The sequence below is a fragment of the Zophobas morio genome, unplaced genomic scaffold (genome assembly GCF_036711695.1).
Source record: "Zophobas morio isolate AGI-343-1 ecotype UQ-CSIRO unplaced genomic scaffold, CSIRO_AGI_Zmor_V1 ptg000054l, whole genome shotgun sequence".
NCBI lineage: Eukaryota > Metazoa > Arthropoda > Insecta > Coleoptera > Tenebrionidae > Zophobas > Zophobas morio.
In genome coordinates, this window is record NW_026972159.1 from 3,532,195 (window position 1) to 3,560,164 (window position 27,970).

General features: G+C 37.0%; 3 protein-coding genes across 7 annotated transcripts in view; 1 reads left to right on the forward strand and 2 right to left on the reverse strand.

Moving 5' to 3' along the window:
- On the reverse strand, nt 1–9,268 carry LOC135142873 (endoplasmic reticulum chaperone BiP). The gene is made up of 3 exons (XM_064074658.1): nt 9,152–9,268; nt 8,663–8,811; nt 1–2,152 (listed from the first exon to the last, which is right to left on the reverse strand). The coding sequence occupies exons 2-3, from the start codon at nt 8,785–8,787 to the stop codon at nt 307–309; spliced, it is 1,971 nt and encodes a 656-aa protein (XP_063930728.1). The 5' UTR covers nt 8,788–8,811; nt 9,152–9,268; the 3' UTR covers nt 1–306.
- A 293-nt stretch (nt 9,269–9,561) lies between these two features.
- LOC135142904 (protein mini spindles) overlaps nt 9,562–27,970 on the reverse strand; it is a 46,245-nt gene continuing 27,836 nt past the window's right edge. Inside the window, exons 1-21 of one of the 3 annotated variants that reach the window (XM_064074712.1) lie at nt 22,295–22,507; nt 21,503–22,212; nt 17,097–17,251; nt 16,591–17,012; nt 16,353–16,533; nt 15,099–15,549; nt 14,653–15,051; nt 14,381–14,601; nt 13,392–13,958; nt 13,027–13,346; nt 12,721–12,971; nt 12,435–12,672; nt 12,217–12,385; nt 11,995–12,149; nt 11,748–11,941; nt 11,331–11,519; nt 10,940–11,273; nt 10,704–10,891; nt 10,315–10,651; nt 9,987–10,263; nt 9,562–9,937 (exon numbers count right to left, since the gene is read on the reverse strand). In XM_064074712.1, the coding sequence (XP_063930782.1) occupies nt 9,798–9,937; nt 9,987–10,263; nt 10,315–10,651; nt 10,704–10,891; nt 10,940–11,273; nt 11,331–11,519; nt 11,748–11,941; nt 11,995–12,149; nt 12,217–12,385; nt 12,435–12,672; nt 12,721–12,971; nt 13,027–13,346; nt 13,392–13,958; nt 14,381–14,601; nt 14,653–15,051; nt 15,099–15,549; nt 16,353–16,533; nt 16,591–17,012; nt 17,097–17,251; nt 21,503–22,098 (5,784 nt within the window). In that variant the 5' untranslated portion in view covers nt 22,099–22,212; nt 22,295–22,507 and the 3' untranslated portion in view covers nt 9,562–9,797. Of the gene's footprint in view, nt 9,938–9,986; nt 10,264–10,314; nt 10,652–10,703; nt 10,892–10,939; nt 11,274–11,330; nt 11,520–11,747; nt 11,942–11,994; nt 12,150–12,216; nt 12,386–12,434; nt 12,673–12,720; nt 12,972–13,026; nt 13,347–13,391; nt 13,959–14,380; nt 14,602–14,652; nt 15,052–15,098; nt 15,550–16,352; nt 16,534–16,590; nt 17,013–17,096; nt 17,252–21,502; nt 22,216–22,294; nt 22,508–27,970 lie in introns of those variants that run through there. The other 2 variants (XM_064074711.1, XM_064074713.1) reach the window with 2 other exon arrangements.
- LOC135142905 (histone-lysine N-methyltransferase SMYD3-like) overlaps nt 22,831–27,970 on the forward strand; it is a 47,195-nt gene continuing 42,055 nt past the window's right edge. For 2 of the 3 annotated variants that reach the window (XR_010282638.1, XM_064074714.1), the window contains exon 1: nt 22,831–23,017. Coding sequence is in view for 2 of the 3 variants with exons in the window: in XM_064074714.1 (XP_063930784.1) it covers nt 23,008–23,017 (10 nt within the window). In the remaining variant the exon portion in view is untranslated. The remainder of the gene's footprint in view (nt 23,018–27,970) is intronic. The other variant, XM_064074715.1, reaches the window with a different exon arrangement.

Sequence of the window (27,970 nt, forward strand, 5' to 3'; positions counted from 1 at the left end):
AATTTTCCAATACTTTATTGAAAAATTGAAGATAACAACAATCAAATACAAGTGTACAATCCACTAAAACGTACACTAGATTTGCAATCTACAGTCGTACACCCATATTTGAGATCGGAAAAAATAAATAAATACCATTACGCACATAAAAACTGCAATATAAAAGATTTACTACTTAATACAAAACCCATCAGGTATCTTACTGGGAAATTTGTTAAAAATAAAATTCCTAAACATAGCAAACATTCGACGCATCCACACTCATCCACACAGTCCGCGCTAGTACAGTAAAGTCAGTCTTGCACCTCACAGCTCGTCTTTAAGATCGTCGTCGTCCTCGCTCGACGGTGGAGGTGCCCCTCCCGTCCCCTGGTACAACTTCGCGATGATCGGCTGCACCACGTCCTCGAGCTCCTTCTTCTGCTTCTTGTACTCCTCCGCCTCCGTGTCCTGATTGTCCTCCAACCACTTGATCTTCTCGTCGATTGCCTCCTCCATCTTCGCCTTCTCGTCGCTCGACACCTTCGCCCCCAGTTTATCCTTGTCGCCTAATTGGTTCTTCAGCGAATACGCGTAGCTCTCCAGCTCGTTCCTCGCCTCCACCCGCTCCTTCAGCTTCTTGTCGTCGTCGGCGAACTTCTCCGCATCGCGGATCATCCGATCGATATCCTCAGGAGTCAACCTGTTCTGGTCGTTCGTGATGACGATCTTCTCGCGATTTCCGGTACCTTTGTCTTCGGCGGACACTTGGAGGATGCCGTTGGCGTCGATCTCGAAGGTGACTTCGATCTGGGGGACACCACGTGGTGCTGGAGGGATACCCGTAAGGTCGAATTTGCCCAGGAGATGGTTGTCTTTGGTCATGGGACGCTCGCCTTCGTAGACTTGGATGGTGACGGTGTGCTGGTTATCGGACGCCGTGGAGAAGACTTGCGACTTTTTGGTGGGGATGACGGTGTTGCGAGGGATGAGTTTGGTCATGACTCCACCCACGGTCTCGATACCCATGGTCAAGGGGTTGACGTCGAGGAGGACGATGGCGTCGGTGTCTTGTTCGCCGGAAAGGACACCAGCTTGGACGGCTGCTCCGTAAGCGACGGCTTCGTCGGGGTTGATACCCCGAGAGGGTTCTTTTCCTCCGAAGAACTCCTTCACGAGTTGTTGGACCTTGGGGATACGGGTGGAACCTCCAACTAACACGATTTCGTCGACGTCCTTTTTGTTCATGTCGGCGTCTTCGAGGACCTTCTGCACCGGCTTCATCGTCGATCTGAACAAATCCATATTCAGCTCTTCGAATTTCGCTCGGGTCAAAGTTTCGGAGAAGTCGTCACCTTCGAAGAACGATTCGATTTCGATTCTGACCTGGTGACCCGACGACAGCGCCCTCTTGGCTTTTTCGACCTCACGACGCAACTTCTGCACCGCTCTGTTATCCTTCCTAATATCTTTACCCTTCTTCTTTTTGTACAACTTGATGAAGTGATCCATGACTCTTTGATCGAAATCTTCGCCACCCAGATGGGTGTCTCCATTCGTGGCCACCACCTCGAACACCCCATTATCGATGGTCAAGAGCGACACATCGAAAGTACCGCCGCCCAAATCGAACACCAGAACGTTCTTCTCGCCGTCTTTCTTATCCAAACCGTAGGCGATGGCGGCCGCCGTGGGTTCGTTGATGATTCTCATCACGTTCAACCCAGCGATGGTACCGGCGTCTTTGGTGGCCTGGCGCTGGGCGTCGTTGAAGTACGCCGGTACCGTCACCACAGCGTGGGTCACTTTCTTGCCCAGGTATGCCTCCGCGGTCTCCTTCATTTTGCCCAAGACCATGGCGGAGATTTCTTCGGGGGCGAAAACTTTGTCTCCTTGGCCGGTCTCGACGGAGATGTGCGGCTTGGAGTTCTTCTCGACCACCTTGAACGGGAAGAATTTTATGTCGTTTTGGACCGTGGGGTCGCTCCATTCGCGCCCGATGAGGCGTTTCGCGTCGAAGACGGTGTTCTCGGGGTTGGTGGTCAGTTGGTTCTTGGCGGCGTCGCCGATCAGGCGCTCGCCGTCGGCGGTGAAGGCGACGTACGAGGGGGTGATGCGGTTGCCTTGGTCGTTGGCGATGATCTCCACGCGACCGTTTTTGTAGACCCCGACGCTGGAAAAAGGCGGGGTTTAGTATGTCGGTTCGAATGATAATGATAAATTCTGTGAATCTTGTTTAGGTTCGCCTCATGTCAAGATTAACAAGAGAAGAATACATTTTCAAGTCTTCTGCAAATCTACGTCGTCAATAAATAATATAAAAAGACGAAGTCCCAGTTGGAACCTTGAGGTACACCTATATAATCGTGTAATAAAGAAAACGCCAGGTTTCCTCAAGGTTTCTTCAAATTTCTTCAAAAAGACACCAGGCGTTCCCAAATTTTTTTAAATTTCTTAATGAAAAAAAAAAACCAACAGATTTTCAAGATTCTTTCTAATTTTCAATCTCTTTTCGCGCCTCATAAGTTTTTCAAATGAACAACTTGAACAATAACTTCAACTTTATTTGACTCAACTGTGCCCAAATATTCTCCCTCAAATCTCCACCGCCAATATCACCCTCCTTGGTTTATTTGTGACGTCATTCATTCTATTCAATTAAAAAATTGTACTTTTAAAAAATACAAAAAGAGTGGATCTTCACAATCTTATGAATCATTTGAACGTCTTCTTCCAAATCTAACATTGCTTACAAAAAATACTTCCGACTTAGAACAATCCATTTCTGTTGATTCCAAAAAGTTCTGAAGTTTTATTCAAAAGGAACATCTAGAATTCCAGGCTTTATGATCTATAAAGGTAATGAGTGATCCATCTGAAATTATTGCTTCTTTGATAGTGTATTTATTGCTTCTAAATCTATGGAGTACTACAAAAATCTTTTGAAGTTTTAGTGTTTTACTTTTTAGGAATCTGAAAAAGTCTTGAGTGCCGCAGTGTTTTTTTTTAATTGGGGAGTTGCTTGGCTAGTACCTGCTAAGATAAAACTGATTTTGGCAGATGAAATACCTTACAAGAAAAGAGAAGGCGGGTGGGTGGAACTAGCAGCTGCTAAGATAAAACTGATTTTGGCAGATGACATAGCCTCTAAGAAAAGAGGGTGGGTGGGTGGGGCTAGTAGCTGCTAAGATAAGACTGATTTTGGCAGATGACATAGTCTCTAAGAAAAGAGAGGGTGGGTGGGCGGAGTTAGTACTTGCTAAGACAAGGCTGATTTTGGGAAATGAAAAGAAAATCGAGGGGGGTGACTGGTGTTAAGACTGATTTTAGCAAATGATGTACACTAGAGGCTCCGAAGCACTTTCAAATTCGTTCCAAACAGAACCTCAAGACAGTTTTAAATTTTTCAAAAAAAAGGGGTTCCAAAAATGACTCAAAAACATGCCAGGTCAGAATTTTCCAAAAATATATACCACACGAAAGTCTCCCAAAATTGTTTTAAATAATTTACAAAAAAAATTCTCCATGGGCTCCCAAAATAATACACCATTGGGTGCAGACAATTTTGGGACCCAGTGTTTGTTTTTTTAATTTAAAAAAATCTTGAGGTTTAAGGTATTCCTGTTTGCAAAGAACTTGAAAGTGCTTTGGAGCCTCTAGGGCCTTTTCTTATAATAATGTAATTAAATTTCTTAGAGGATACGTCATTTGATAAAATCAGTCTTAGCTTAGCAGGTATTAGCCCCACCCATCCGCCCTCTCTTTTCTTAGAGGGAATCTCATTTGCCAAAATCGATCTTATTTTAGTAAGTACTAGCCCCGCCCACCCACCGTCTCTTTTATTAAGGGCAATGTCATCTGCCAAGTCAGTTTTATCTTAGCAGGTACTAGCCCCGCCCACCCACCCTCTCTTTTCTTAGAGACTGTCATCTGCCAAAATCAGTTTTATCTTAGCAGCTACTAGCCCCGCCCACCCACTCTCTCTTTTATTAGAGGCTATGTAGTCTGCCAAAATCAGTTTTATCTTAGCAGGTACTAGCCCCGCCCACCCACCCTCTCTTTTCTTAGAGACTATGTCATCTGCCAAAATCAATTTTATCTTAGCAACTACTGATGACTAACTTTTACAAAAAATGATCAAAATTTGGAAATATTAGTAGCTAAAATAGCTATTTATTTTTTATAGTTTTCATTTCAAATGTGCAACAAATAATGGTTATAATTTAAAAAAAATTTCAGTTTTTCAATTTTGGGATCTTGCACTCTATTTCCTTCGGGAATCTGTCATTTGCCAAAATCAGTCTTATCTTACCCAGTATTGGCTAAGATAAAACATACTTTGGCAAATGGCATTCAATAAGAAAAGAAAGGGTGGGTGGGTGGGGCTAGTTCTTGCTAAGATAAGACTGATTTTGGCAGATGACATAGCTTGTAAGAAAATAGAGGGTGGGTGGGCGGGGCTAGTAATTGTTAAGACTGATTTTTGGCACTTTTGACATGTTCGATTACTTTTCAACTATTTTCGAAAATTTTTGTTTGTTTATTATTTTCTTTCCTTTTTCAATGTTCATGTTTAACAATTTTTCTTTTTTTTTCAATTTTTTAAATTTCCAACTTTTAGATTTTTTCATTTTTCGTTTCTTCAACTTTCGAATTACAATTTTTCTAGTTTTCATTTCAAATGTGCAACTAATAATTATAACTAAAAGTTTTTTTCACTTTTTCAATTTTAGGATTTTGTCCTCTATTTTCTTAGAGTATAAGTCATCTGCCAAAATCAGTTGTATATTAGCAGGTACTAGCCCCGCCCACCCACCCTCTCTTTTCTTAGACGCCATGTCATCTGCCAAAATCAGTTTTATCTTAGCAAGTACTGATGACTAACTCTTACAAAAAATTATCAAAATTTGGAAACATTACGAGCTTACTTATATCAGGGTTCAGGGCAGTTGTGAATGTCAAAAGTAACTAAAATAGCAATTTTTGTTCTAGTTTTCATTTCAAATGTGCAATAATTATTATAATTTAAAAAAAAATCACTTCTTCAATTTTGGGATCTTGCCCTCTATTTTCTTAGAGGATCTGTCATTTGCCAAAATCAGTCTAATCTTAGCAAGTACTTGCTAAGATAAGACAGATTTTGGCAAATGACATTGTATAAGAAAAGAGAGGGTGGGTGGGTGGGGCTAGTACTTGCTAAGATAAGACTGATTTTGGCACTTTTGACATATTCGATCACTTTTCAACTATTTTCGAAAATTTTTATTTCCGTATTTTATTTTCTTTCTTTTTTCAATGTTCATGTTTAATAATTGTGTTTTTTTTCAATTTTTTAAATTTACAACTTTTAGACTTTTTCATTTTTCGTTTCTTCAACTTTTGAATTACAATTTTTTGATTTTCATTTCAAATGTGCAACTAACTTAAATCAGTCTCATCTTCTCAAATACTAGCCCCGCCCACCCGCCCTCTCTTTTCTTAGAGGCTATGTCATCTGCCAAAATCAGTTTTATCTTAGCAGGTACTAGCCCCGCCCACCCACCCTCTCTTTTTTAGAGGCTATGTCATCTGCCAAAATCAGTTTTATCTTAACAAGTACTGATGACTAACTTTTACAAAAAATGATCAAAATTTGGAAACATTACGAGCTTACTTATTCAGGGTTCGGAGCAGTTGTGAATGTCAAAAGTAACTAAAATAGCTATTTATTTTTTCTAGTTTTCATTTCAAATGTGCAACAAATAATTGTTCTAGTTTAAAAAAAAACACTTTTTCAATTTTGGGATCTTGCCTTCTATTTTCTTAGGGAATAGGGAACTGTCATTTGACAAAAATGAGTCTTATCATACCCATTACTAGCTAAGATAAAACAGATTTTGGCAAATGACATTCTATAAGAAAAGAGAGGGTGGGTGGGTGGGGCTAGTACTTGCTAAGGTAAGACTGATTTTGGTAGATGACATAGCTTGTAAGAAAATAGAGGGTGGGTGGGCGGGACTAGTAATTGTTAAGATAAGACTGATTTTGACACTTTTGACATGTTCGATTACTTTTCAATTATTTTCGAAAATTTTTGTTTCCGTTTTTTATTTTCTTTCTTTTTTCAATGTTCATGTTTAACAATTTTTTTTTCAATTTTTTAAATTTCCAACTTTTAGATTTTTTCATTTTTCGTTTCTTCAACTTTTGAATTACAATTTTTCTAGTTTTCATTTCAAATGTGCAACTAATAATTACAACTTAAAATTTTTTTTACTTTTAGGATTTTGCCGTCTATTTTCTTAGAGGATACGTCATCTGCCAAAATCAGTTTTATCTTAGCAGGTACTAGCCCCACCCACCCACCCTCTCTTTTCTTAGAGGCTATGTCATCTGCCAAAATCAGTTTTATCTTAGCAAGTGATCACTAACTTTTACAAAAAATAATCAAAATTTGGAAACACTACGACTCTTACGACTTTACTTATTCAGGGTTCAGAGCAGTTGTGAATGTCATAAGTAACTAAAATAGCTATTTATTTTTTGTAGTTTTCATTTCAAATTTGCAACAAATAATTATAATTTAAAAAAAAAATCACTTCTTCAATTTTGGGATCTTGCCCTCTATTTTCTTAGGCGATCTGTCATTTGTCAAAATCAGTCTTATCTTACCCAATACTAGTTAAGATAAGACAGATTTTGGCAAATGACATTCTATTTAGATTTTTTCATTTTTCGTTTCTTCAACTTTTGAATTACAATGTTTCTAATTTTCATTTCAAATGTGCAACTAATAATTATAACTTTTTTCACTTTTTCAATTTTAGGATTTTGCCGTGTATTTTTTTAGAGGATACGTCATCTGCCAAAATCAATTTTATCTTAGCAGGTACTAGCCCCGCCCACCCACCCTCTCTTTTCTTAGAGGATATGTCATTTACCAAAATCAGTCTTATCTTACCAAGTACTGACCCCGCCCATCCGCCCTCTCTTTTCTTAGAGGCTATGTCATCTACCAAAATCAGTTTTATATTAGCAACTACTAGCTCCACCCACCCATCCACCCTCTCTTTTCTTATAGGGAATCCCATTTGCCAAAATCGTTCTTATTTTAGCAAGTACCAGCCCCGCCCACCCACCCTCCCTTTTCTTAGAGGCTATGTCATCTGCCAAAATCAGTTTTATCTTAGCAGGCAGTAGCCCCGCCCACCCACCCTCTCTTTTCTTAGAGGCTATGTCATCTCCCAAACTCAGTTTTATCTTACCAACTACTGATGAGTAACTTTTATAGAAAATTATCAAAATTTGGAAACATTATGAGCTTACTTACAATATCAGGATTCAGAGCAGTTGTGAATGTCAAAAGTAGCTAAAATATCTATTTATTTTTTCTAGTTTTCATTTCAAATGTGCAACAAATAATTATTACTCCTATAATTAAAAAAAAAAATCACTTCTTCAATTTTGGGATCTTGCCCCCTATTTTCTTAGGGGATCTGTCATTTGCCAAAATCAGCCTTATCTTACCCAGTACTAGCTAAAATAATACAGATTTTGGCAAATGACATACCTTGTAAGAAAATAGAAGGTGGGTGGGTGGGACTAGTAATTGTTAAGGTAAGACTGATTTTGTCACTTTTGACATATTCGATCACTTTTCAACTACATATTTTCGAAAATTTTTATTTTCGTATTTTATTTTTTTCTTTCTTTTTTCAATGTTCATGTTTAATAATTTTCCTTTTTTTTTCAATTTTTAAAAAATCTAACTTCGATTTTTTCATTTTTCGTTTCTTCAACTTTTGAATTACAACTTTTCTAGTTTTCATTTCAAACGTGCAACTGATAATTATAACTTAAATTTTTTTTCCCTTTTTCAATTTTAGAATTTTGCCCTCTATTTTCTTGGAGGATACGTCATCTGGCAAAATCAGTTTTATCTTAGCAGGTACTAGCCCCGCCCACCCACCCTCTTTTCTTAGAGGCTATGTCATCTGCCAAAATCAGTTTTATCATATCAAATACTGATGACTAACTTTTACAAAAAAAAAAATGATCAAAATTTGGAATTACGAGCTTACTTACAATGAGTTGGAACCTTGAGGTAAAAACACCAGGTTACCTAAAGGTTTTTTCAAATTTTTTCAATTACAAAAACATCAAGGGTTCCCAAGACTTTTTCAAAAATAAACACCGAAAGGTACCAAAATTCTTAAAAAAAAAAACATTACCAGTAGTACAAAGGTCACAGCAATTTGAGAACAAAAATCTTAAAGACAGTGATAAAAAGTGGCGTTCATTGACATTCAAGGCGTAAAACGTAAAAACATTCATTAACACAACTTATGAATGAAAAGGTGTGTATAAACCTCGAATTTTGCGTATATTTAGCCCATTTTTGGGTATTAACAACTAATTCATCTTAAAACTGAACAATAAAACTTTACTTTTCGTACTAGCGCCACTGAACACATGTTTGGTAACATTTTTTTCGTTGAATTAATCATGTCTGAATCATTGTTTAGTTAAAACCAAGGCAGAAAAACTTCCAACAAATATGAGACTATCTTTAATCTATATCCTCAATGTACTTAAGAGATCAACAATAATCTCACTTTCAGTTCAAGACAGTTCATTAATTTCCACCACGCCAGTTCTTCCAATTTTTCTTTAACAAATAACCAAAAACGGGTGAAATCCTTACCACGAGTACGTTGTTCCTAAATCAATCCCAATCACCGTCCCTACATCCTCCTTCTCCTTCTTGTCATCTTTGGCCACAACTGTCAAAAAGAGGCAAATCGCCCCCAACGCCACATGCAACTTCATCTTCAAAAACTCTTCTCTCCCCAACTGAAACCCAAAAACCGCTCAATCAACCACCAATGTTCACCAATATGTGATGTGGCCGTGCCACCTCGTAATCTAACTGTACAATTCCAACCTCCGTAATCACGAAGTAATGACACGTAGCCACCACATCCGTCAATCCCCACAAACCCTATACATTCAACGCCCCAAAAACGCCGCGTTTTCCCCAAACTAACCTAATTCCACCCCGCCATCCCGCCCCAAACCCCCAAGCCCCCGAAAAGCCGGCAATGAAGTATCATGGTGGCCCGACCAAGCCACTATTTTCGCTCTCATTTAACCCCGAAGCGCTGAAACTTAATCAATACCAATGAATACTCACCAATTAGACAAATAAATACCCGAAAAAGAAAAAACTCGCACACTTTTCGTCGCTAAAATCACTGCAACGTTCGATCTCCTCTCTAGTGCACAAAACTGGCGAAATTGGTTTGACACGCCGCATATAAATCTAGAATTTGTCGTGGTATCTTGTGATTGGTCACATTTTCAAAGTCCGGATTTGTCATTGGCTAATCTCTCTTTTGTTGGCCGCTTCTGATTGGTCCACGTGACCGTAGCTTCGTGAATGTTCCGGTGCAGTGGCGTAACGCAAATTTGGATAAGAGAGAGTTTAATAAGATAAAAACGATCTTCTGACGTGGAGTTTTCTAGATGGTTGTTGTTACGTACAAGGTGCGTCTGGAATTTACCACGCAGCTATTACTAACTAACTAACTAAATAAAAGACAGTTCACTGGGAATACGTTTAATGACAGAACGAAACCGTAAAAAAATAATACAAAAACAGATTTTTTAGAAATTACAATAGTAACAGTTATTTACACTACGCATAATTAAATAGGTGAAGAACTAATCGTAGAGCCACTGTCGTAACCGGGACAATTATAAATATAGTAAACAATTTCAACTATTTTAGTCAGCTTAATTTTACTCCAATAAATAAATTATTCTGACTTCAGTTCCAATCAGTTGTCGGCGACGCGATCACCGTACATCTGTTTCTTCCACATCTCCAACCGTCGATTCCAATACTCTGGACTTTTCACGTCCTGCGCCACCCCCGACGACGACGTGATCAACTCAGTTGCCTTTTCTTCGACTTTTTCTGCAAAAATATGTCACTTTCGTCCAACGAACCAACTAAACCCACTCACCCATAGTCGATTTGGCCGATTTTCGAGATTCCGCGATTTCTTGCAACCCGTTCTGGATATAATCCTGGAAAAACTTGGACGACTTTTTCAAGAATGGGTCAATGTCGGCTTCGGGGTGCTGCTGCATGAAGTCGTACAGCAACGTCAAACCTTCCTTAGTCTCGTCTTTGTTTCCGATTTTCTGGAAAATTTCCGTCAACATTGTGTGGGTGGCTCTGGAGAAGGGCATGCGTTGTTGTTGACTTGGCTGCACGTGGACTGCTTCCAGTTTCATAGTCTAGGGGATTTTCATTTATTAAGTTTCTAGTTCAATTAAAAAACGTTTTACCTTTAATAATTTTAGAATGTAGGATTCGATTTCTGATTCGCTGGGATTCGAGATTTTGCCAAAGTGGAGCATTATGGAGCCCCCTCTGATTTTAACCGACGAGTGAAGGATGGTTTTGATGGTGCGAAGCGCGGTGTCTGTGGGTTTATTTTTCCACCACGTCGAGGGAAACTCTTTGAGGAAATTGTGCACTTCTAGTAACACGGAGTCGTAATCTACATCCTCTCCCCAGTCTGGCATTAGTTTGATCACTCTCCAAAGGCATTTCATAACTAGCTCCGTGTGCCGAGCCCAATTATCCATGCGGATGCACTCATGAATTAACTTAACTAAAGCGCTGTAATTTCAAACAGTTACTAAAATACAACTAAAACATGACCCAAACCAACCAAATTATTTTCGTGTGGTCTGACTTCTCAATGATTTTCACGCAATGCAAGTTGATCACCCTGACATACGCATCCCCGTTGGTACAATTCTCCAATTTAGCGTCAACCAAGACGTGTATCAACTGATCCACTATGTCTTTCAAATTCTCGACAAACACTTGCTGCCCGAAATTTTTGTTGTGGTAGAACTGAAACGCACATTTAGGGATTTTCGTTACTCGGAACAAACAACTAACCGCATCAATTGCTGTCAAAAGACTGCGATAAATTTTGGCCACTTGATGGTCACTCACGGCGTCCTGACCCCGCAGGTGCTTCAATTGGGTGACCATGGAACGGAAAAATTCGTTTTCGTAATTTACCATGGCGCCACTTTTGGTGGATTGTAAGAACTCGATCATTTGCTGCAAACCCTGTAGCGCCATATTGGGGTCGGGCGACCCGATTTGGTGGATGATGCTGGTCAAGAAGGGGTCGTGCTTTTTGGGACTTCCTTGTCTCTGGCCTGCGTTCAGTCTTGAAATAGATACGTTGGGGTCTAGGGGTTTTGGTGGTGAGAGTGGCATTATTCTGAAAAATAAATAAATAAATAACAAAAAATTGTTTTTATTGCAAAAATTAAATTACTTGGCCCTCATATCTGCCGGTGATAGTGTGGGAATGTGTATGTCGTCCTTCAGAAAGTCTAAGTCGAATTCTTTAACTTTGGCCGGTACTTGGACCACGTGGAGTTTGTCTAGTTGTGCTAGCAGCTCTCGGTCTAGAGCAAACGGGCCAGTGGGCTCGGTGGTCTCTTGGGCCACTTTCAGGGGCATTCTATTAAAAAAAGTAGTATCATATCAGTCTGAATCTCTATCTTGTCAAGAAAACTGGTTAATTTTGGTTTCAAGATTGGTGACCATTACAAACGCCAATGTTAAATAAATTTCAAACTTCAAATGTTTAATTTGACATTTGTGGTACCAACCGCAACAAAATTCCCCAGAATTTTATTTCAAAGTGGAAAAATGTAACAAATACATTTCAGTTTACTCTTTTACTTACATCACAGGCGGTAAATTATCCTCTTCTTCATCTTCGTTCCGTTCGGGTTCAGTATCCCCACTATCACCGTCTGTGTTAATGGCTTCTTGTTCTTTAGACGAAAACTGGGGTATCTGAGCGTCCGCTTTTATAATAGTCGTGCGTTTTGAATGCTTAATTCGACTTTCCAAGAGAGACAAATCTTTTCCTAATATCTACCAAACAAACAACAATTAAAACCCTAACACCCTAACCTACAAACACCTACATTCCCTATCATTTTGTAAAGCTTATCACCCAAAATCGTGTACGCTTCCACTAGACAATTCAAGGCAGCGTTACGAACCGACTTATCTTTATCAGACACTTGCTTAGCGACGTCTTTGAGAACCGCAGTCGGTGAGGAACCACAAACGGACATACCTATGAAACAATAACGTGTTTAGCAGTGTTCGTTGTAGCTCGGGCTACAATTTCACCCATCACTCACCGTGATCTTGTATTATAGAACCCATAACCTCCAAACATTCTGCTCTCTGTCTGGCGTTTTTGGACTTGACGCCCTCCATCATATAAGTAAAAACGCGACCAACCGGATAAACAAAACAGATTTCTTTAAAAAGGGAACGCACTCCATTACAGAATTTAGCATCGCCGATCTACAATTAAAACTTAATGTTTTTTTTTTAATTTTTCGCGAAAACTCACCTTCATGACTAAATACGGAAGGAACGACGACGCTTCACTTTCGAGCATTTTGTAGTTCATTTCCGTCAACGTGTTAAAAACGGAATGCAGATATTCTAGGCCTTTGAAAACTACCGACGGGTTGGTGTCGAAAAAGCGTAAAGTCAGCCATTTTAAAATTAAGTCGAGGTTTGCCACTAAAGCCGAAGCGTTGTCGTTTAAGTCGTCCATCAAAGATTCGAGAGCTTTTATGTGATACCTGAAGATTACGTTCAGAGGGTGTTAAAAAATAACTGAAAAGTCGTACCCAAAATCGGTGTGAAACATGTTCGATATTAAGTTTTTATTAACGTTGGCAGCGCTCATTTGATCTCGCAGAAGATCAACGAACTCCTCTCGGGGCGTGGTGAAGTTCCACTTAAGCACTTTCAATTTCGACTCATCAATCGTCCTTTGGTGTTTCATGTTATTAACAACAAGGAGAGGCGATGTGTCGATGTCTTCTTCTTTCTTGTTTTTGGTGGTTGCGGCGGCCGCTTTGGCGTTGGATGCATTCCCCTTTGCAAAAAAAAAAAAATTTTTTTTTGGAGTTATAAGGCGTCAATTGACTCACTTTTGGTTTGACAGCATTCTTCGCGTTAGCGACCGGTTTCGTCCCTCGCACCGTCTTCTCCTCCTTCTCCGCCGCTTTTTTCGTCACCGGAGCCGGCAATTTCCCCCTTTCGTTCTCCAGCTTCTTCCTAACCTCACTCTGCGAGCCCGGCTTCAACTTCTCCAAATGCTTCGCCATACAGTCGTACCCCACGTGCATCATCACCCCCAATATAGCCTTCTGCGAACTCGACCTAATATCAAAAGTCCTATCCTCTAAATGGACGTACAAAATTGGAATGCATATGACCACCTCCTCCTTGGGAATACTCTTCACTGGAACTACACAAAACAACCTAGTGCCCTCTCACCCAAAACCACACTCACTTTTAGGCAAGATCTCCGCCAGCCACTCCCACAGCTCGATCTTCAGCTGCTGCGTCCCGATCTTGAGCCCGTCGGCGATCATCTCGTTCTCGAAGAACTCCTTGTAGCCGCCGCTCTGTTCCACGTACGCGTCGATGGTTTCCTTGGCGGCGGTCCGCAACTGCGGTTTATTGTCGCCCCAGCAGCGCAAAAAGAACGGGAAAAAGACCTTGATGTACTGCTTGGACGGCGGGCCCATGGCTTTGGCGATGCTCTGACAAGTGCTGAGGGCCGTTTGGGCCACCTGTTTGTTACTGTCGGCCAGCCGGCGGTTGAGAGCTTGCGGGAGGTCACCCAAGTTGGGTTTAATACTGTGGGCTTCTTGGATGATTTGGTTGATTTTGGTGATGGCTTCGGTGCGGACTTTCCAGTTCTTGTCTTCGAGCTCGTTGAGTAGGGGTTCGGTGATTTGGCCGCTGATGTCGACGCGGGGGATCAGGTCTTGGACGTTGACGGGTTCGCCGCCACCCGGAGCTTCGTCTTCGTCGAGGTTGTCGAGGCTGTTGCTGCTCGCGCATTTAGGGAGACCTGAAAACTTGAAATTGATACGACAGCCAACTGGGAATACGACGATTTTCGAGTTTCTGCAGCCAACTTTGAACAAAATATATTTCCCGGCTAGTGAGTTGTTACTAAAACCTTGCAGCAACAAAATACCGAACTGGTTGCTACTAAAATTTTACTTTTTGGGTGTTTTATGTTGGCAACGGACAAACTTCAAATTCCTACGCTTTTCGAACGCATTTTCAAAATGACAGTTAATTACGTCCTGAAGTATTTTAACTCATGCTAGTCCGTTTTTTGTGTTCTTGTGTATTAATACGGTTCGTTAGTTTGTGTTATCTTGACGTACACACATTTTTAAATGTAAAGAAACTAGATTGAATTTTTAATTGGCTTTAGGAACTACTTTTTGTTGCGGAGACTTTGGTAAATGGGTATTTACAAACCTTTCGTGGGCACTGGGGGCTTCACTCCTTGCTGTTTATCGAATTCCGCGGTAAGTTGGTCTCTTATAGCCGGCTTTTCATTGTCGAAGAAACTGTACAACGGATTCTGGACGTAGAGGTACACGACTCCGAAGAAAGTGATGGCGGCTTGCCGCACTCCTGGGTTGCTCGAAGCTAAAGCCTTCTTTCCACTCTCAATCAACAGTTTCGTATTTAAATCGCTACAATTCATCACTGGTTAATTTTTTTCGCTAACTGTGAACCCGACTTACTTAAAACCGAAATCTTTGATAGCGCTTGACAGCCAAGTGAACATTTCCGTAATCACTTTGGGATTTTTTTGATTCAGCGCAAAATCAACCGCGATCGACGAAATCAGCGCTAAACTGGTGGCCTCAGCTATAGCCGTCATGGTTTCCTGAACCAAGTGTCCGTTTTTTTGGTCGCCGAACTTCTCCATTATGTCGTTGACGCAGATATTCGCCGTCGTGGTGGAAAAATTACCGTTCTCCGCCAGATACTTAATAATTTCTAACTTTATTTGCAATACTTGAAAATTGGTGTCTTTTAGTCCCGGTTTTCGGCTCAAACACTTCACCAGAGCCTGAACCGGCAGGTCGCTCGGACTCAACGTTTTTAAGCTTTTTAGATACTGGTCGACCGCTGCCAACCTACAAACGTTTTAGAATCTAGCGTTTCAAGCGACTTTACCACTTACCGCGTTTTGTAATTGACGTCCGACATTTCCGAGACGACGTTCGTCGGAATTATGTTGGCCAAGATTTCGTCGACTTCTTCGTCGCTGAGTTCTTTCTCGGTCGGTTTCTTGGGGGCGTTCTTGCCTTTGGGTCGCACGACCGTGGCCGAATTCACCGTTCCCGCCTTTTTCTTGGGGGCGTTGGATTTGGTGGCGGCCGTGGGGGCCGACTTTGGCGCTGCCGTCGCGGCTTTGGCTTTCGGGGGCGGCTTAGCCGGCGCCGTCGTGGGTCTTTCCTTCTTGGGAGCCACGATTTTTATCGTTATCACGGCTTTTTCACAGCACTCTTTGATTTTGGCCATTTTCAGGGCGTCTTTTTCTAGTTCTACTAAGAAGGGGCCTACGGCTTTTTCGCCGACTAGTTTCATTAAGGTTCCTAGGGCTTCGGCGGCCGAGTCTCGGACTGTGGGATCTGGTAGAAAATAAAAAATAAAATTCATGGATTCAAGAAAATTATAGACGTTCGGGCAATAATTCTACCATTGCGGGAACCATACCCAAGTAATGGTATGCATTGATGACATTAATGACGGAATGAACCCATTCTAGCATTACAGCGTACTCATTGTTCTGTTATTATTGCCCAACGTCACGCCACCCCCACGCACCTCGCGTGACTCCTGACAAGCCTCGCGTGACAATCGTTATTTATTATTATTTTGATATTATAACAAATTAATCATCGCTATGCACTTAAGACTAACCTTTTTTTTATTACACTGACTCATAACTTCTATATTATGAAAATTTCCCTCCAAATATCGAATATTTGCGTGGTATTTTGAAATAATTCGCATTTCAAAAGAAAACAGAAAATCTTGATAAACCAGAATTGAGGTTATGGGAAATTACCCGCATAATTTTACACATTTTTGCATTAGAAGCATTTTTTTATTACACTGACAACACAAATGACAGATAACTTTAATGGAAAATAACAGTGCTGCCACCACAGTTTTGAAAAAATTAAATCCATGGCCCACTAGAGGAAGCTTTTGTTTTGACATATGTCATCTGGTAAAGATTTGTATCCACAATTTTATTGTTTTACTAACAATTTTAGACTTGAGATGCCTGAATCAATGTATAATGGCAGTTTTTAACCAAACTCAAGAATTGTCTTGCAGAATTTTAATTATGCGTTACTGTATAAATGTGTTTTTTTTCCTGCTGAAATTAAACTACTTTGGTAGTAAGACAATTTTTAATACTGACCTGACTCGTTAATATTTTTCAGTAATGGAGCACACAGCGCCTTCAGAATTTTCTTATTTATAACACTCGGCTGCGTCTTAGTGAACGCCCTCGCCAAGAAAAACGACGTCTCGGCTTTGACAGATGGATTTTTATTACCTAAAGCTTCTATAATATCGTCTAAGACAGCCTCTAAACTAGTCTGAAAAACCCCACAAATAATTACCACCCTTAACCTTCTCCGCTACGCCCCACTCACCGCTAAATAAATAACATCAATCGCTTCTTTTATGGCACTGACGACGTTCTGCTTCTTCTCCTTGAACTTCTCCAGCAGCGAGGGGATGCAGGCGTTCGCGTACGGCTGGAAGCGCTTCTTCAGGCCTGTCGCCACCCCCGTCAGACACCTGCCGGCCAGCGCCACCACTACCACGTTGCTGTCCTTCTCGATGACTTTCTTCAGCGCCCTGACGAGGTCCGCGTAGTCGCCGTTCTGGAGCTTGGGCGTTTTGACGAGTTTCTCGACGGTTTCCAGCGCCTCCTTGCGCTCTTGCCATTTCTTCGCCTCGATTTTCTCGTAGAAGTCTTTCGGGAGCTGGGAGAGGATGTCGACGGGATCCGCCAGGTCGTACGGGTCCATCTCGGGCGACTCGTCCTCCTCTTGATCATCGTCGGACTCGCCTGAGCAAGGTGATGTCATTTTTAATGAAATTTACGCTCGGCGATGCATGAAAACTGGGCGATTATTAAAATGGCGACATTTACCTCCGTCTACTTCTTCTGTTACAGCTGATGGGATTGATTGCTTTTGTTGTTCGGATTTGATGTAGCGTTGAGGGTGCGCCTTTTGGCCTTCGACTTTGGCAAATTCGGTTTCGAGTTCGGTTATTTGCACGGGCTTTAGGTTGTTTAATTGGGACCTGGATGAGGCAGAAGAAAAGTTAGGTTTTTTTTAGACAAATTGATCAAAATTCAAAAGGTTCTTTTATTTCCACAATATATTTATATAAAAAAAGTATTAATGAGAAAAGGTAAAAAAGATCCAGGTGTAAACACTGGAAATTGTTTGTCGTCCACGTAAACAGACACAATTATGTCACAATTTTGGCTAGAGTTCACGAATCGATAACGGTGAAAGTACGATAATTTTAAACGACTTGGTTTTATTTTAGTTCAAGGTCATTTTCAAGCACCGCATTTCGCGATGACGTAGCTGCAACGGCACCGTGACGTCACTGTTGTGAGCCTACTGCGATTATAATGGAACGTATTATTTCCTGAAAATTTATCTACAGAGTTTTTAAATAAATTGACGTCACCAACTTTTTGGTGGGGATAAATAAACGCATTGATTTTGAAATGTACAAAGCAACATTTATTATATACAGGGTGAGTCACAAAGCGTGCGGCCTCTATATGTAATTAATTGTCAGAGATAAAAAAAGTCTAAGACAAAAGTTGCACGGCTCTTTGAGGGCTTACTCTGAAATTATATTTAACTCTACAGTGTTGTATTTTTGAGGGATAATACACAAATTATTATTAGTTTATTTTTGAAATTCTGACGCGACGTTGCCAGGTTATTCCATTTTTTTTTTAATTTTTTGGCAGTGGAAGGATAAAAATCAAATTTTTTATTACTGTATCTTACTCTATTTTTTGTTTTCGTTCTTTTAGCGTGTCGATGAGTCACTTAAAAAAGTAAAAAATCGCAGTAACTACCAACTTTAAATATAGAAAATGCTTCACAAAAAGAAAGAAAACAAAAAATAGAATATGAATATAATACCCTGTATGGTTATAAATAATAATAAGTGTGGTCTTGAAAGAACTCTGGTTTTTGATTTTTGTTTTGTATCTCAAAGCCCAGAGTATCTTTTCTAGAAGGAATAAAAAAAAGTTGTTTTTTTTTAAGTTTGAAAAAAATCTCAGGCCATTGCGTTTTTTTTTTTTTAATAATTTAATAACAATTTTGGGGGTCTTTGGTTCGTTTTTGAAAAAATAAGTGAAAGTATCTCAGGAGAATGTGTGTAAAAAAATGTTGGGAGTATTTCGTGTTTTTTTTTTTAAGAATGGGATCCCAGAGGTTTTTTTTATCAAAAAGAAGCCCCTGGCGTTTCGTTTTTTTTTTTTGAAAAATTTGATATGTATCTTGGTGGTCTCAGCTGGTTTGATTTTGAAGGTTTGAAAAAAATCTCAAAACACAGAGTGTCTTTTTGAAAAAATTAACTAAAATTTTAGGGACATATTTCGTTTTTCAAAAAAAAAAAAAAATCAAAGAATCTAGGGCTGGTGGTATTTCGTTTTTGTAATTAAAAAAAAAATCTCCGGTTTTTAATTCTTCGATTTTTTGATATCAGAATTTTTTGGTTTTTAATTTTCTTTAATGGTTCAATTTTTAATTTCTCGACTTTCATTATTTTCAATTTTTCCTTTTTTGATTTTTATTTTTCATTTTTTTTTCGGTTTTTCATTTTCTTTAATTGTTCAATTTCCCGACTTCCATTATTTTCAATTTTTCCTTTTTCGATGTTTTAGTTTTTCAATTTTTCGTTTCCTCAATTCTTCAAGTTTTTGATTTTTACTTTTTAATTTTTTGCTTTTTTTAATTGTTTGTATTTTTTCAATTTTTCAATGTTTTGATTTCCTAATTTTTTGTTTTTTCAACTTTTCATTTTTTCAATTTTTCAATGTCTCGCCTTCCAAAATTTTCAATTTTTCGATTTCTCAATTTTTATGTTTCGATTTTTTAATTTTTCGTTTCCTCAATTTTTCAAGTTCTTGATTTTTATTTTTCATTCTCCCGATTGTTTAATTTTTATTTTCTCGATTTTATAACTTTTCCTTCAAATTTTCAATCTTTGAGTTGTCATTTTCTTTAATTTTCGCTTTTTCGTTTCTTCAGTTTTTCTAGTTCTAATTTATAATTTTACATTTCTCGATTTTTCATTTTTGCCATTTTTTTTGATATTAGAATTTTTTGATTTTCATTGTCTTTATTTTTTCAAATTCTTCATTTTTCAATGTTTCGGTTTCGTAATTTTTGTTTTTTCAACTTTCAATTTTTCAATGTCTCGACCAAATGTTTCAATTTTTCAATTCTTCGATTTTTCGCTTTCCCAGTGTTTATTTTTCAATTTTTCGTTTCCTCAATTTTTCAAGTTCTTGATTTTTATTTTTCATTTTCCCGATTGTTTAATTTTTATTTTCTCGATTTTATATTACAATTTTCTGTTCTTTCATTACCTTTATTTTCTCAATATTCCCTTCGATTTTATAATTTTTCGTTTATTCAATCCTTCAAATTTTCAATCTTTGAATTTTCATTTTTTCAATTTTTCATTTTTTTTTTTGATTTTTCGTTTCTTCAGTTTTTCTAGTTCTAATTTATAATTTTTCATTTTCTCGATTTTTCATTGGCTTAATTTTTTCAACTTTCGATTTTTCAATGTCTCGAACAAATGTTTCAATTTTTCAATTCTTCGATTTTTCAATTTTTCGTTTCCTCAATTTTTCAAGTTCTTGATTTTTATTTTTCATTCTCCCGATTGTTTAATTTTTATTTTCTCTATTTTATATTAGAATTTTCTGTTTTATCATTTCCTTTATTTTCTCAATATTCCTTTCGATTCTATAATTTTTCATTTATTCAATCCTTCAAATTTTCAATCTTTGATTTTTCATTTTCTCGATTTTTAAATTTTCGATTTTTTGATAACACAATTTTCCGGTTTTTCATTTTCTTCTATTGATCAATTTTTATTTTTCCTTTTCCAATTTTTAGCTTTTCGATTTTTATTTTTTTTGATTTTTCGTTTCGTAAATTTTTAATTGTCCAGTTTTTCCATTTTTTGATTAGCAGAATTTTTTGCTATTTCATTGTCTTTATTTTTTCATTCTTCAAGTTCTTAATATTTACTTTTCAAGTTCTTAATTTACAATTTTTCATTTACTCGATTTTAATTTTTTCAATTTTTCTATTTTTTGATACCGCAATTTTTCGTTCTTCCTTTTCCTTCGATTTTACAATTTTTTGGAATCACAATTTCTGTTTTTTTCTTTTTCTTTATTTTTAAAAATTTTCGTCTCTCCAATGTTTCGATTTGCAATCTTGGAATTTTTCGTTTTTCGATTTTTAATTTTTCGGCTCCTCGAACTTCAAGTCTTTGACTATTTTTCAAGTTTTTAATTTACCATTTACAGTATCTCGGGTTCCTTTTTTTTTTTTAAATAATTAAAGCGAAACTTGGGAATTAAGGTGTTTTGTTTTTGAAAAATTTTCTAATAATAATTAATGAGATAACGACAAACGCGCAATTAGTGACTCACCCTGTATATCATTCGTTGATTTTTTGAATTGGTAGTGTGATTTAGTCTTTTCACTGTTCTAAATCACTGCTTTTTGTCAAACTAAACATAGTTTTTTTAAACTTTTCTTCAGTTTCTAGAAATTTAGAAAATTTCAAAAACTTAATCTATAATGTGCTGTTATGAACTCGGTATTTTTTATATGGTAAAAACACTTATTGGAGATTTATTTTTTTAAATTGTATCTAGGGAACAAAAACTTTATGAAATAAGATTATATAATAATCATAAGTTATATAAAAAAATCCACACATTAATAATAATAATAAATATCATAGAAAACAACAACAAAATCTCAATATAACCCCTTTCCTGACCTTCCACAAGAAACTTATTATTTATTTATTCAGTTTAATTCCTGAGAACCACAACCCCCACATTACAGCAACTCTCCTGAGATCAATTTGATATTGATTTTTGTTGGCCATCTCTTATTCTCATTTAATATTTCGTTTTATGTGATTCAGTATGACGTAATAACATCTAATCATAGGAAATTGCCAAAACTTCTAAAATTCACAATAACCCTCAAAACCAACTTTACAACTTTCTATTTATCCATATAATTAAAGTAATAAACTCCAGTTAACAAGAACTTTATTCAATTAAAATTCTAACTAGATCAACTCAATTTATCGCTCCGCTATTGTATTCCAAACATTACTAATACCAGAAATAAAAATGCAGTCACTGATAAGATTAGCGATTAGATCATAAATGCATAACTTTCCATCACACAGCACACAAACAAGGAAACTGAGCACCACAAGGTTAATTAAAAATTTCTAAAAACAGAAACTCACCTCAAGGCCCCTCCAATCCACCTATAAATCTCCACGACCATGCTCCTCGCCTCATCCCTCACAGTCTTATCCCTATCCGAACACAACGCCGAGATCCTTTTAATCAAAGGCTTCACATTCACAATCTTGGGCCCGAACTCCCTCAGCGCCGTCGTGCTTGCACTCACACAAGCCGCCACGATTTTGGGGTTCTTCTGCTCCATCCCCTTGAGCAGCTCCTCCATCACCGCCTCCCCTTTCTCTATCTCTATGTACATGAGTATCAGCTGCACCGCCAGCTCCCGGGTCTGGGTCTTGGGGGCCGCCACGCATTTTGACACCACTCCGGTGATGACCTCTCCCACGGTCTTGCCGGCGTTGGCGTAGTTCTCCACGAACGCTAGCGTGGCCTCCAGGCCCTTCTCCTGACAGACGGCGTGACTGTCAACGACGAACTTCTTCACTAGCCCCAGGTACTTGCCGAACTCCGGGGACTTGTCGTCGTCCAGCTGTCGGAAGGTCTTGGCCACTTCCTCGTACCCGTTCTTGCGGGCCTGCCACAGTTTGTGCACGCAGCGCTCCTCGATGGGGAGCTTTTTGTATTCTTCGTCTTCCATTGTTGGAATGATTGAATTGAAGTTTGGAGACCGTTACAGCAATTAGAGCAACTATACATGAATCATCGTCCAAATAAGGAGTTTCGGCTTGGTGGCGAGTCTAGCTCTTGCTACCTACTTTAATGTCACCAATCAAACGGAGCTTGGAGTGTGATAGACGAACGAGAGGTTTTTTTTGGAAAAATAACGGACTCACCTTTAACGTCTGCGGAGAAATGGTTAAAATCCTCCGGTCACGGATTACACCAATTTTTAGCACGATCGAGGGCGGTTGAAAGCTTAATTAGAAAAATACGTTACGGCGAGCTTTCTTTGTTATACTTATCGAGGTTTAAACGTGGAATCAATAAAAACTGCGAACGCGGTACACAAATCTGTAAGCCATGTTTGAAAAAACTAGACCTATTTTTTAAAATGGGACGGGTGCTGCCATCACGCGCCGGCTGCTGCAACGCCAACTGTCAAATTTAAATTTATGCGCGAAAATTATTTAGTTTCGATTAACTTTTACAGAGCGAGAAAAACACAATTATGTGAGAATTTAATTTTTAGAGCTTATTTATGATCGATGAATGCATGTACGGGTTAGTTTAGTGCAATTATTGCTATCTATTCATGGAAGTTTTTCCGAGACACTTATATCAATGCGCTTTTTCTGGGACAAGCGGATACGAAAAAAAAAAGACTGATTATTTTTGTTAATCTTGTTAACTAATTTGAGCATCTTGGCACCACCAGGTGCATTCCTTATCAAGGTTCTCAAGGTCAAGCGCTTCAAAAATTTTGAGGTTATGTAGTTGTGTTTGTAGTGTTCAAGTTGTTTAAAATATAAACAAAACGGAATTTGGATGTATAAATTTTACTTTTAACGTTGTTTTTTGGTTAATTGTGGCAGTTAATGGTTCAAGTATGGCAGAGGGTAAGTAATGCCAAAGTTGGTTAGTTCATATTGTTTAAATAATGTCATGTTTCCTCATATTTCTGGCGATTAATAAATTATAGTGGAGTATTATTGATGTTGTGACGTCTGTTTAGTTTTACTAATGACTAAAAAACCCTACTCAATTAGTGTTTTAATCAATACCCTACTTTTGTTCATAGGAGCCCTATTGTTTAACTAAATAATGCAGACGGAGTTAATGACACATAATTACTTCCTAAAAGTATCCGTGTTGTTTGGCCCCAAATTTTAGTTTACTTTGTTTTATATTTGAATATTTAATATTTGTAACACATTTTGATTGACTTCCCTACCTCATCACGTCTATTATTTACAGAATCTTCAAAAAACAAGTTGTTTTTCTTTATCTCTTCCAAAAAATTGATGACGTCATTTCGGTCTGCGATTGACAGCATTGTTTTGGGATTACTAATAACCAGAGCTGTTCAGTACTTCAAGTAAAAGTACTTGAAGTAATACTTCAAGTATTTTAAGTACTTCAAGTACTTTACTTGAAGTACTTTTATATTTAGGTACTTGGTACTTGGTACTTGAAGTATTTCTAAAATGTACTTGAGTTTAGTACTTGATTTTGCCAAGTACTTTACTCCAAGTACTTCACTCAGTATTTTAAATACTCTTGAATTACTTGAAGTATGAAAGTGGAAATTTCAAATACTTTAGTCTATATTTTACGAAGTTTTCACATCTCAAAATAGGGTCTGTTAAATACTTGAAGTTATTAATTCAATTATTTGATTAGGTGTATTTTTATAGTAAAATCGTGTTTGTTTCCTGTGAGGTTATATTTTGATCTGTGATTGTGGATAGTGGATATCTTATCCACAATATGACGTACATTTCATAGGTACTTGCATAATGCCGATAGATAGGTAGGTAAGAAAATTAATGTCATAAATACGTCATTTGAGAGTGGATGACGACAGCAGAAGGGTCGGAGATCTGTGTAAAATTTTAGCAATGTAAACTTGTGAATATATGAATTTTGTCTTTTTTGTATTTTGGTCTGGAACTTAACTTTGCGGGTAGTTTTTCAGTACCTTCCCGGTACCCAAAGGGAATCGGGTTTGTTGACGTACCTGTTAAAGTGCAAGGTCGGATTTGAAAATATTTGAGAAATGATTCAGTACTCGTTCAAAAAGATATTTATTCTTTCATTAGTTTCTTAACCCCGCCGTGTATTTGTCAGTAAGAAGCCTGGTCAGGGCGGAGAACTCGGGGGGGATAATCCCTTTTATTACAATAGCAATAGCTGATGGCAGGTACAGACTTTCATATTCGCGTCTTCCTCGTAGAATTTAAACACAATTTTATGTTAAATATTTTGCAGTTTAATTTTCTTTATCATGTTAGACACTCGTTTTTTACCAAATTTTCTTTTTTTGTTTATACATGGTTCAGTCATATAAACTTAGTTTGTTATTACTACTTATATTTTCTCACATTACAGTTTCAAATAATCTGTTAAATTGTATGAATTATTTGAACACCAACAATTTAAAAAGACGTAATGCAGAAAAACAATGATTTTAAAAGTCACACTAATTAGTGTAATTTATCTTTCCTGTGCGGATTTTATTTATTACAGTATAACAACTTTACGTATTACATTGCATCGCTTATTACATAAACCCAATATTGTTCAAAATGAAATATGTTTTGTGAAACTCGGCTCGTAGTACCAATGTTTTTTGTAATCCAGTTGATACGACCATGATTGTATGGTTTTGATGAGTACCGAATTGTACTTTGATATTGCTCGAAGGACCTTTGTTTTGTTGTGTGCGAAATAATAGACAGTGTTCGGTTTCGATGTTTAAATACAGTACGGTTACAGAAGTACTGAATTTACATTTGTATTTACAATATCAGGTAAAAATACCCAAAAGGGTCAGTGGCCGCTTCCGTAAATGGAACAAAATACATATTCACATTATAAAAAAATACAAAGTTAATGAAATTCGCGATTAGTTAGTATAATTGCCTAGATAAATACACCCCTACGAAATATTTTAACAATAATAAATTTAGTACATATTTACCTGAATTTTCGCAAAAGCCGTTGTTAGGCATTCCCTGAAGTCATTGTAGTTATCAGTTACTAATACCGTCTTCTTTGGGTTTTCAGGTAAAAATAAAAAATAAGCCAATCGAAAATGTAAAGGAAAATTCTGAAAGTATTGTGGCATTAGAGGAACAAAATTTTGTATAAATGGACGGAACAGCATTACGAACCTATTATTTATGATTTGTCAGTGTAAAGTTACCTACTTAGTTAGACAAACATTGTAGTGATTAGTGTTTACTATTTAGTCACTGTAGTATTTAGGTTGATTTAATAATTTTTAGAATAGTAAATACGTAAGTGGTAGACAGATATATTCAGGAATATGGGGCATTCGTTCCAAGAAAATTCTCAGCATTTTTGATAACCGCAAAAGTAAAAAACGACTAATTACTTTGATCACCTTGATATTTTTCAAGAGTTATAGTTTTCGCTGAAAATGGACTCTCGTTTTAGGCATTTTATTTTTTATTTAAAAAATTGATACGTTTTTTTTGAAAATGCAACATAGTGACTTAAACATTTTTATGTCACGAGCATGTATATGTATCGCACTGCTCTTAACATTTTTTTCTGAAAAATTTCAGTTTCACAAATCCGGCCCTGTGCACTTTCACAATGGGTAATGATTAAGGGTGCTGTAAACTACCCACAAACTTAAACACGGAACCGGTTCATAAAATTCATATATTTTTAACACAACTTTATTAAAAAATCAGAACGTTTTGGTGGTGAACCAAAATTCAAAATATTAAAAAAAAAGCAACAGAAGCCTGAGAAAATACCATACAGCGCCGATGTTTTTGTTATAAATTAATAGTAAGCATACATAGACAATGCCGTCATGTATTTTATTTTAAATTTTAAATTAGAAATAGACGTTAATTTTGTCGAAGGCATTGTGTCAACAGAAAGATGTAAAAGTATTTCAAAAGAATATTGTTTATAAATAACATAGTATTATTAATAAGTGAGCTACCATTCTGCATTTAAGTTGATGCTTATGCAATTTTTTATGTGGCGAAATATGTATTATTGTATACTTAAATTTTGAGTATTAAAAAATTCAGTTCTAAAATATATTAAGCTTTTTTAAAAAAACATGAAAAGTTATCTAATTCTACAGTATTTCAAATAATTAGAAAGTACTTGAAGTATACCTCCAGTACTTCAAGTACTCGTAAGTACTTGAAGTAATGTACTTGGCTTGTACTTCAAGTACATCTGAAAAGTACTTGATACTTGAAATACTCTTGCTGAAAGTAAGTACTTGGTACTTTACTTGAACACTATTTCAAGTAGTACTTTGTACTTGGTACTTCAAGTACTTTTTTTGAGTACATTGAACAGCTCTGCTAATAACATTGTTTCCAAAAATTATAAATAACTTACTGAAAATGTTTCATTAACCGATATACTCGTATTTTATTGATTATCTAAGAACTCAGAAGTGATTCTTCTAATTTTCCTAAAGTTCGGGAAAAAACAGTACCCAATATATTTATAAAAAGTTTTTTTTGTAGATCTAGAATACCGAAGAAAAATAGTTTTTCTGAAGTTTTGCAGTTTTAACTTCCCGAGCGTAAGTTAAGAAAGTATTGGAATCGAGTCCATCGGGTGACTGGCTACTTTTATGTTTTTTCGACGTTTCATGACCTATACAGTACGAAAAATAGGTCTGCCGTTTCCGTCTGTCTGCCTATCTGTCTGTGTCGATTTTTATTAGCCAGATAATATCCAAAAGTACTGACCATATCCCTGTTGAATTTTATATGAGACATCGAGATTTAAAAAAAAAATCAAAATTGTATAACAATATCTAAAAAGAGTTTTTCAGTTATTTGATTTTTGAATTTTCCGGTTTTTCAATTTTTCGATTCTTTTTATTTAAATCTTCGAATTCTCGATTTTTTATTGTTCGATTTCTCAATTGATCGATTTTTCTCGCTATTTTGACTTTTCTCGACTTTTAGTTTTCCAATTTTTTTTTTTCAATTTTTCGATTTTTGATTTTTTGATATTTGGATTTCCCGAGGTTTTAATTTTTCGACATTTTAAATTTTAGATTTTCCGAATTTTCGATTTTTCAACTTTCGATTTATCAGTTTTTCGGTATTTCAATTTTGGGATTTTCCAGTTGCATTCTTCAGTTTCTCAATTTTTTCTTTTTTGATTTCTCAATTTTCCGATATTTCAGATTTTTGATTTTCAATTTTTCAAGTTTTAGCGTTCCTAAATTTTCGATTTCGCCATTATTCGATTTTTCCGTTTCTCGTTTTTTTTTAACTTTTCGAATTTTATGTATTTCAATTTTTCGATTTATCGATATTTTGATTTTCCAATTTCTCGATTTTTTGACTTCATTGTTTCGATTAGTCGACGTCTCGATTTCTCGAATTTCCAGTTTTTCGATTTTTCAATTTATTAATTTATCAATTTTTCGATATTTCAGTTTAGGGATTTGTCGCTATTTTGATTTTTCTAGGTATTTTTCGATTTTTCAATTTTTCCATTCGATTTTTCGATGTGTGGACTTCCTGATTTTTCCGTTTTTGGACATTTTAAGTTTTCGGTTTTGCAATTTTGCAATTTTCCGATATTTCAGATTTTTGATTTTCGATTTTCGGCGTTTCTGAATTTTCGATTTTTATACTTTTTGATTTCTCGACCTTAGAATTATTTGATTCCTCAGTTTTTCGATTTTTCAAATTATCGAATTATCAAATTTACGATATTTCAGTTTTTTTAACACACTAATAATAAAATTTATAAAAAAAATTGTGTTGGGTGTCATTTCACGCGAAATTTCCTCAGGATTACGATTCCGTATTCGCTTTTGACGTATC

What these genes read in the sequence shown, in the direction of transcription:
- LOC135142873 (XM_064074658.1), bottom strand. Translation starts at nt 8,787, where the DNA reads ATGAAGTTGCATGTGGCGTTGGGGGCGATTTGCCTCTTTTTGACAGTT. An exon ending in TTAGGAACAACGTACTCGTG is followed by an intron (nt 2,153 to 8,662) that starts GTAAGGATTTCA and finishes GCCTTTTTCCAG; the next exon opens with CGTCGGGGTCTACAAAAACG.